The sequence below is a fragment of the Gopherus flavomarginatus genome, chromosome 9 (genome assembly GCF_025201925.1).
Source record: "Gopherus flavomarginatus isolate rGopFla2 chromosome 9, rGopFla2.mat.asm, whole genome shotgun sequence".
NCBI lineage: Eukaryota > Metazoa > Chordata > Testudines > Testudinidae > Gopherus > Gopherus flavomarginatus.
Window position 1 is genome coordinate 54509642 of NC_066625.1, and position 9748 is coordinate 54519389.

At 47.8% G+C, this 9748-nt stretch overlaps 1 protein-coding gene across 1 annotated transcript; it reads left to right on the forward strand.

Annotated features, from left to right (window-relative positions):
• Positions 1-3047: 3047 nt before the first annotated feature.
• LOC127058609 (zona pellucida sperm-binding protein 3-like) lies at positions 3048-8045 on the forward strand. The gene is made up of 9 exons (XM_050968812.1): positions 3048-3473; positions 5964-6082; positions 6173-6276; positions 6349-6526; positions 6604-6724; positions 6825-6916; positions 7005-7147; positions 7293-7418; positions 7939-8045. The coding sequence occupies exons 1-9, from the start codon at positions 3060-3062 to the stop codon at positions 8043-8045; spliced, it is 1404 nt and encodes a 467-aa protein (XP_050824769.1). The 5' UTR covers positions 3048-3059.
• Positions 8046-9748: the final 1703 nt, after the last annotated feature.

A 9748-nucleotide genomic window follows, 5' to 3' on the forward strand; every position in this document is an offset into this window, starting at 1 on the left:
AGCTTGCCCTTGATGCAGGCCACTAGATTGCTGCAGGGGTACCTGGGACTCAAGAACCTCATGATGCCAACTGGCAGAGGAAACGGGGGGGAGGGGTACAGGGATCCCCTGGGTTCACCAAGAGAATGTCATGTAAGTTCTCTAATGAAACCCTGGGTCATACTGGTCATCATAACCATTGTGAGATATAGGTATGGGAAATATGAAAGGAGCACTGAAAATCAAGTTCTGTAGGCCATGTAGATAAAGCAGGCTTCTCAAAGGTAGCGGGTTTTGAGACAAAGTCCTGCAGACAGGAGGGGTGGGCGATGCTTATCTCCATGGTGGACCATTGTGTGCTGTATGCCATACAACATCTAAGTCAAATGCAAATGAGGAGCTGGCAGAGATTTCAGAAAGAAACTAACAGGAAGAAGTCAGCATTGGAGGGGGAATCCCAGCTGTAGGTAAACATCAAAGGGACATTCTGGTATGTTTGTGGAGCAAAAAGACCCCGACATCAGGTGCCAAGGAAGTAAACTGACAGAGAATTGACATCATGAAAAAGGGGTCTCTGCCAGGCTTGGCTGAAAATGCTGAAGGGAACTTGGGTGAGAGACACTTTTCTAGACTGGAGGATAACTTGTTAGTTAAGTGTAGGCTCTGAAATGCGGGTTATGATTTTGTTTCATAGCTAGCTGTTTGTTTCCAGCTCTCACACAGGCTTCTATATGACTCTCTGTTCTGTCTTAAATACATCTCCTTTTGCTTTAGAATTGAGCTGAAGTGTTGTGTGTGATACAAGAGTGGTGAGTTAAGACCAAATTGGTAAATGGTGATGCGCTGTTCCTCTGGAAACAGAGGATCTGGGATTTCTGTGGGTATCCACTGATCAGGGCTGAATCCCAGTTTGAAGGGACTTGAAGTCAGGGGTGCATTGATTGTTAACCTGCAAGGCAAAACACAGGAGTGGACTAGCCCAGAGAAGAATGCTTGAGGGGCTGGTGGGCTGGTTGCTTTGGGGAGCTAACACCCAGCTGGCACAGAACATAAGAATGGCCATCCTGGGTCAAACCAAAGGCCCATCCAGCCCAGAATCCTGTCTACCAACCGTGTTCAATGCCAGGTGCCCCAGAGGGAGTGAACCTAACAGGTAATGATCAAGTGATCTCTCTCCTGCCATCCATCTCCACCCCCTGACAAACAGAGGCTAGGGACACCATTCCTTACCCATCCTGGCTAATAGTCATTAATGGACTTAACCTCCATGAATTTATCCAGTTCTCTTTTAAACCCTGTTATAGTCCTAGCCTTCACAACCTCCTCAGGCAAGGAGTTCCACAGGTTGACTGTGCGCTGTGTGAAGAACTTCCTTTTATTTGTTTTAAACCTGCAGCCCATTAATTTCATTTGGTGACCCCTAGTTCTTATATTATGGGAACACATAAATAACTTTTCCTTATTCATTTTCTCCACATCACTCATTATTTTATATACCTCTATCATATCCCCCCCTTTGTCTCCTCTTTTCCAGATTGAAAAGTCCTAGCCTCTTTAATCTCTCCTCACATGGGACCCGTTCCAAATCCCTAATCATTTTAGTTGCCCTTCTCTGAACCTTTCCTAATGCCAGTATATCTTTTTTCAGATGAGGAGACCACATCTGTACGCAGTATTCAAGATGTGGGCATACTATGGATTTATATAAGGGCAATAAGATATTCTCCGTCTTATTCTCTATCCCTTTTTAAATGATTCCTAACATCCAGTTTGCTTTTGTGACTGCCGCTGCACACTGCGTGCAAAGCAAGGCTCCTTCATACAGGAGGCAGGTGGCAACTAGGGTGACGCACAACCCTGCCTGCCCTCAGAAGTGTCACAGTCCCTACTCCAGGAATCTCATTTTCACATGGATCCTCCCCCAGGACAGGCCCTCTCTTGGCTTTGAAAAACAAACCATTCTGGGGGAGGGGAGAAATGGGGGCAGATGTAGGGAACACTTTGGGGAAAACAACTCAACCCTGCAAACTCCACCCCAACCCTGGAACGAGAACACCAGTTTTGGAACTCATCTGGCTAGTTATGTGGATATTAGAGAGGACACACATTTCCCCTTGAACAGATTTCAGTTTCGCACTTATCCACAGTGAAACAGTCGTTGGGTCAGACTGAGAGAGCAAGTGACCGGGAACGCTGCTGTAGCCCAGTGGGAGGTGGGAGCCCTGGCGTCTGATCCCTCTTTCATTATTTATCCACAACAGAACAGCTTGAATGGGAGAGCAGGAGGAAGCCCAGCATCAGAACTCCCCCTAGCTCAGTGGTTCAAGCATTCTTCTGAGAGATAGGAGACCCCTGTTCATATCCTTTCTCTCCCCTGCAGTAGAGAGGGGGAATCAAACCTGGGTCTCCTACATTCTAGGTGATGCTCTAACCACTGGACTAAAAGCTTTGAGGTGGATGCCACATCCTGCTCCATTGTGAATGGGGCCTATGCTGGTAAGCAGCACAATTAGTGGATTGGGCCCCGCGTGTGACTTAGGAAACTAAATGCCTAACTTCTCTGGCTCATGGATCATTCTTGGTTTAGGTGGGAGATAAGTGCCCAGACTCCTAGAGGGAGGCAGCTGAGTACGAGCCCAAAGGCTGAAACACAAGCACCTAAGAAACTTTATACTGTAAAAACTTAGGTGCTGCTGAGTGAATTTAGGAACCTACAGAGTTCACTGTGTGGTTTGTGGATCACAGTGAAGCATAACCCAGGATTTACAGGCCTAAATCTGGGATTGGGTAGCCTGGGTTCCTTTGTGGTGGAGCCCACCCTTAGCCTTCCATTGAATGAAACAGCAGAAATTACCCAAACTGCAGCTGATGAACTGACCAACAGGTGGGGCTGATTCCCATTGGCCCTCCCATCTCCTTGCTCAGAGTGTGGGCAGTGGGCATGATTGGGTCCCAACTGACTGCAGATTAGGGGAAGGTGTTAATTACCTGGGGCAGTTGTCACCTGGTTCTAGGTCAGACTATAAAGGCCCTAGAGTAGCAATTTCCCTTTGTGCTTTTGGTTGCTGCAGGCAGGCAGGATGGGATACAGAAGGAGCCTGGGCTTTGCTCTCCTGTATTGGGTGGTCAGTGAGGTGACCAGTTACAATCCCTGGGATTTCTCTAGGAGGGACTCAGCTATCTGGAGACCCATCCTCAGGGCTGAGCCCCCTCGCAGACAAGCCTATGTACCCTCTCTTGCCCAACCCTATCCCTATGCTTGGGCTGATGCTTCCCAGCTCAGGGTTGTGTCCCTGCTGCAGCCTGTCATGGTGCAGTGTGATGAGGCTCAACTGGTGATCACTGTGCACAGGGATCTGTTTGGGATGGGGCGACTGGTCAAAGCTGCTGACCTGAGCCTTGGCCCAGCTGCCTGCCAGTACACATCCCTTAATGCTGCAGAGAACACAGTGACTTTTGAAGCTGGTCTCCATGAATGTGGCAGCACCTTGCAGGTAAGGATTCTTGCAAGCCAGGAGCCCTTACTGATTCCTAGCATCACTACCCTGTCTTGTCTGATGGGGTTAAAAATGGGGTATGGTAGGGAACAATGGGTGGGTTTTTGTCCTTTTCATTGACAAGCTCCCTGTTTTCCTGAGTTGTTCTTACTAGCTTCCAATCTCCTGCACTAGTCAAAGAGTTCTGCCCAGCTTGGCTACTGGAGCAGGCTTACAAGTGAAGCCTGGTCTGGTGGCTCAGACAGACTTTACTTCTGGACCCCCATGTTCATACTCTGTCTGGAGACTTTGCAGACAAGACCACTCACTTGAATACACTGGTTGGTTGGTGTTAGCCTGAGCTCCACATAAGCTGCAGGAGAGAAAGGGACAGACAACTGGCTTACTTAATCCCTGGTCAAAATTCACCTGAAAGAAACTACTAGATGAAACTTGGAGGTTTTACTGTCTGATTCCTCCACAACCTGCACAGTGGAAACTAGCGAGTAGAGTTCTGCAAAATAGCACTACGTTGGCTCTCATATTCCTATGGCTGCTCTAGCAGACTGAGCTCTGCAATCCCCTGATTCTAGTGTCCAGCCCTTCCAAAGGCAGTTCCCAGTTGACTGGGCCCTTGTTGGAAGACTTGAGCTCTTGTTTCCATCTGGCTCAGACTGTTCTTGGACTCATCTGAATGACTTTTCAAATGCCATGCACACTAGTAAAAAGAACAGGAGTACTTGTGGCACCTTATGCTCAAATAAATGTTGTTATTCTAAGCTTTTGTGGGCTACAGCCCACTTCATTGGATGCATAGAATGGAACATACAGTAAGAAGATATTTATACATAGAACATGAAACAGTTGGTATGGCTACTTCCACCTTAAGAGGCTAATTAAGAGAAGCTATTATCAGCAGGGGAGAAACTTTTGAAGTGATAATCAAGATGGCCCACTTTGGACGGTTGACACGAAGGTGTGAGGATACCCTAACATGGGGAAATAGGTTTAATTAGTGTAATGACCGAGCCATTCCCAGTCTCTGTTCAAACCTAAGTTAGTTGTATCTAGTCTGCATATTAATTCAAGTTCAGCAGCTTCTCGTTCAAGACTGTGGTTTTTTTTAAGCTTTTCTGTTGCAAAATTGCCACCTTAACATCCCTCACTGAGTGGTTAGAGAAGTTGAAGTATTCTCCTACTGTTTTTTGAATGGTATGATTCCTGATGTCAGATTCGTGTCTGTTTATTCTTTGGCCAAACAGGACAATCTCTATGCAAATGTACATGTCAGAGGGGCATTGCTGGCACATGATGGCATATCACATTGGTAGATGTGCAGGTGAATGAGTCCCTGATGGCATGGCTGATGTGACTAGGTCCTATGATGGTGTCACCTGAGTAGATATATGGACAGAGTTAGCATTGGGCTTTTGTCATAAACAGATAGCTAAGTGTTAATGTCTCTTACACCTGGAAAAGTAACCTGAAACACCTGACCAGAGGACCAATTAGGAAACAAGACTTTTTCAAATCTGGGTGGAGGGAGTGTGAGTCCTTTGTTCTTGGTCTTCTGCCTGTCTCTCTCTCGGCTATGAGAGGATTTCTATCTCCTGCCTTTCTAATCTTCTGTTTCCCAGTTGTAAGTACAAAAGATCAGATAGTGATTTATATGTTTTTTTTTTTTTTTGTATTTACATGTGTGTAGTTGCTGGAGTGCTTTGAATTGTATTCTTTTTGAATAAGGCTGTTTATTCATATTTCTTTTAAGCAATTGACCCTGTATTTGTCACCTTAATACAGAGAGACCATTTTTACCATTTTTATGTATTTTTTTTCTTTTTACATAAAGCTTTCTCTTTAAGACCTGTTGGAGTTTTTCTTTAGTAGGGAACTCCAGGGAATTGAGTCTGTGCTCACCAGGGAATTGGTGGGAGGAAGAAGTCAGGGGGAAAATCTTTGTGTTAGATTTACTAGCCTGACTTTGCATACCCTCTGGGTGAAGAGGGAAGTACTTGTGTTTCCAGGACTGGAAATAGAGAGGGTGGAATCCCTCTGTTTAAATTCACGGAGCTTGCTTCTGTGTATCTCTCCAGGAACACCTGGAGGGGGGAAGGGAAAAGGTTTATTTTCCTTTGTTGTGAGACTCAAGGGATTTGGGTCTTGGGGTCCCCAGGGAAGGTTTTTTGGGGGACCAGAGTGCCCCAAAACACTCTAATTTTTTGGGTGGTGGCAGCTTTACCAGGTCCAAGCTGGTAACTAAGCTTGGAGGTTTTCAATGCTAACCCCCATATTTTGGACGCTAAGGTCCAAATCTGGAACTAGGTTATGACAGCTTTGTTACAAGGATAGGTTCCTAGACTAGTGTTTTTGTTGTGTGGCTGCTGGTGAGCATTTGCTTCAGGTTGTGGGGCTGTCTGTAAGCAAGGACAGGTATGTCTCCCAGGATCTGAGAGAGTGAGGGATGAAACATACACAAGTGTTAACCTTTCCATGTTTGGCTCTTCTCAGATGACCCCAGACTCCCTGGTTTATAGCACAAGGCTGAACTATAACCCCAGCCCTGCCAGCAACCCAATAATCCTGAGAACCAATCCAGCTGTGATTCCTATTGAGTGTCACTATCCCAGGTGAGTGTCTGAGGTGCTCAGGTCCCCTCCCTCCCATTCAGTCCCTGTTGTGGGATCTGGCTCAGTGACTGAGGTTTGCTCCTCTCACAGGAAGGACAATGTGAGCAGTAAAGCCATCAAGCCAACCTGGATTCCCTTCAGCTCCACTCTGTCTGCAGAGGAGGGGCTGAGTTTCTCCCTGCGCCTGATGAATGGTAGGTGGGAGAAGACTTCAGGGGAGCCCGACCCTGCCTGCCTGTCCTGCTCACTGTGAGCTTGCCTTCCAGATGACTGGAGTGCTGAGAGACCCTCCAATGGATTCCAGCTGGGGGAGGTCATGCATATCCAAGCTGATGTCAACACTGGGAACCATGTGGCTCTGAGGCTCTTTGTGGACAGCTGCGTGGCCACCTTGACCCCAGACAGGAACTCCTCTCCCCGCTATACTGTCATTGACTTCAATGGGTAAGAGCTGGGAGCCCTTTCTAGTGTAAAACAAGACTGATCAGGAACTCTCACTGACCCTTGGTTCTTGTGTGTAGATGCCTGGTGGATGGTAGGTCAGATGACACCACCTCAGCCTTCATATTCCCCAGGCCCAGGCAGGACACACTGCAGTTCATGGTGGATGTGTTCAGGTTTGCAGGAGATGCCAGGAACTTGGTGAGCTCCCAGATTTTTGCTCCAAGTCAATTCCCCCAGGCTAAGCAGGTGTTAGTGTCCCCTGGGATGGTACTAACCCCTCTTCCCACTTCCCCTCCAGATCTACATCACCTGTCATCTGAAAGTCACTGCAGTTGAGCAAGCCCCAGATCCCTTGAATAAGGCTTGTTCCTTCAACAAAGCAGGCAACATGTGAGTAGACTAGAACCCCATCGGGGGAGTGATGGGCAGCCTAGAGAGGAACACTTCCCTGTAGATGATTGTCCCTGTTCTGTTGCAGCTGGTCTCCAGTGGAAGGCACCAGAGACATCTGCAGGTGCTGTGAGACTGGGAACTGTGGACTGGCTGGACAGTCTGGGAGAGTCAGACCTCTGGACAGATGGCCAGGGAGGCGCTTCCAGAGAGATGTGGCCTCCAGGCATGGTAGGTTCTGTGCCCACTTCACCTGGGAAGATGTCTGGCTTACTCCAACAGACTGTTCCTAGAGAATCTTCCACCCAAAATGGGATGAGTGAGACTAACCTGACATGTATTGGTGCTCTAGTAGTGCTTCTCTTCCCCAATACAGGTGACCCCTTGGTGAGGGAAGCTGAGGCTGATGTTGTGGTAGGACCCCTAGTCATCCTTGATGCTTATCGAGGATCAAGGGATCTCTCAACTGATCAAATGGCAGTGGAGAAGGCAGCCTCAGAGGGTAAGTAGTTCTAGTGAACAAGTCACACAGTGCCTCCATTGTCACTTATTAATCTATATTGTGTTGGCTTGGAAAAGCTGATCTAAAGGATGAAAGAAATGAGTCATGCAAAGTCAGCTGTAAGAATCCTTTAGTCCAAGAAGTGGGTGTTAGGAATGAGTCAACAAGGCTCCTTGTTGAAACAGTCCAACCAGAGCCAGTCAAACATAGGTCTGTCAGCCATTGCAGCCTGGGCTTATCTCCTGGGACACCAGTTTTGGCCTGAGCCCTGCAACTTATTATCTAGTGAGATTTATAAACAGATGCTGATCTCCTACTCCAGCCACTTCTAGTAAACATTATCCAATTGGTATTGCTAAAACCACTTCAAAAATCAGAACCCTTCAATATAGCTCAAATAAAATCCCCAACTTTAACTATGGCCTTCACTAATGTACCCAGCAAGTCCATGGTGGATTTTTATGGAGAGGTAGCTAGAAAAGCAACTAGTTGCAGTTTTAACCACCTGTTCTTTTTGTAGGATTCTCTTCTACAGCTGGGCTGATCTCCATGGCAGCTGCCATTGCACTGGCCTTCATCACTCTGGGGATACTTGTATACAGAAGATGCAGCCACTCTAGTGCCTGAGCAGTCACATGTCTTGTACCTTCTCTCTAATGTAAATAAATTCAGTGAATTGAGTCTAGTCCATGACTTATTCTTAATGAGCAAGGGAGATGCCTTCCTTTCTGTGGGGGAGGGAATGGTGTGGTTGATGCACCAATCACATCATGGACACACCAATGGGCACCACAACCTCCTTCTGATGACAATTACTGTCCCAGCCCAGGGCATTAAACCAAGGGCTTCAGCCTTGGGCTTTGGCACTGGATAATGGGGGCTCAGTTTGTGGCTTCAGCCCCAGCCTGTCTACCACAGCCCTAGCAACTCCATTAAAATGGGGTCATGACCTACTTTGGGGCTCTAACCTACAGTTTGAGAACCACTTCTCTAGGCTAACTTCCCCCAATCCTTGTGTCTAAGGTGAGCAGGCTCACCAAGTTCTTCTCACCATGGACTGAAATTACCTCTACGGGGTGCTATGGGGGACTCCTAAGGGCCCTACCTGCAGTGACACTAAGGTGGCTGTACCACACCCCTTAGGATGGGTGTGGCCCTTGGGCAGTTGTGAGAGTCTGGAGGGTGATATCAAGACCAGCAGCATCACAGGATCATTGGCTAGTCTGGGCAGAAGCTGGCACTGTGGGGATAGGGTACACTACCCTATAGGGGCATGGTTCTGATTCTGGAAACAGTGTGATGAAGTCTGGCTAAGCAAGGTCAGTCAAGTCTGGGCAGTGTGACTCTGTGTGCAGGAAGCTGGTGCTCATCAAGGAGTTTAGGCTTTGGGGGCTGGGCAGTGCTCGGTGGGCAGAGCAAGCCCCTGACCCTGCTCCCCATCAGGAGCTCAAGTCCTGGATTAAAAGGTCTGATGGGCCAGATGTGGCCTGTGGGCCTTTGTTTACCCATCCCTGTCTTAAAAAATCTTCCAGTTTCTGCTCATGCTCTGGGCTGCAGACCAGTGAGGCCTGCTCCAAACTGATCATGCATCTGGGGCAGACTCTGCTCAAACTGAAGTCTAAAGGGCTCTGCTATCTTGATCGATCTCTCTCTCTCTCTCTCTCTCTCTCTCTCTCTCTTTACCTACCACTGTAGAGAACACATCCCACCCTGCTATGTGACAGGATGTCATTTGTTCAAACAACCTCTCCCCTCTAACTGTTTGGGGTGCAGATCTTGCCCAGGGTGGCACAAACAAGACATGCTATTAGCAAGCCCAGGGAGGGCATAGGGAGCAGCATGGTGGATGTTCCCAGAACAAGCTCTGCAGCAGTGCTTATTCAGCCTCTCTGACATGTGATGCTGCAGTGGGGCATTGAAGCTGATGAGGAAGGAGCAGCCCCTTTTCCTCAACCAAATGTAACACTCAAAGCAATGGCCCTTGTAGGCTTGCTGTGCGGCTAGATTTGGAAGGGACTCTGAGCTATAAAGGTTGTGATGGGGGCTGACTAATGTCAGCACCTTGCCCGCAGTACAAAAATGCCCCTAACAGCACCCCTGGGTGGTAAGAGAGTGCTGACTGCCTTTCACACAAACAGGGAAAAGAGTAACTCCTGGGATGATTGAAATTACCCAGGGTGGCTTTGGCAGAGTGTGGAATTTAACCTTGGTCTCTTGCATGCCAAGGTGGTGTCTCAACCATCAGACCACTTCTCTCAATGCTTTCCAGCCCATATTCCTATGGTCCCTCTGTTCTTGTCCCCTCTGACTAATTGAGATCCAGCCTCCAT

Excerpts from the sequence above, each read along its gene's own strand:
- LOC127058609 (XM_050968812.1), top strand. The coding sequence starts at position 3,060 with ATGGGATACAGAAGGAGCCTGGGCTTTGCTCTCCTGTATTGGGTGGTC. Across the intron at positions 6,277-6,348 it reads CTCCCTGCGCCTGATGAATG|ATGACTGGAGTGCTGAGAGA; the intron begins GTAGGTGGGAGA and ends CTTGCCTTCCAG. Across the intron at positions 7,148-7,292 it reads AGATGTGGCCTCCAGGCATG|GTGACCCCTTGGTGAGGGAA; the intron begins GTAGGTTCTGTG and ends TCCCCAATACAG.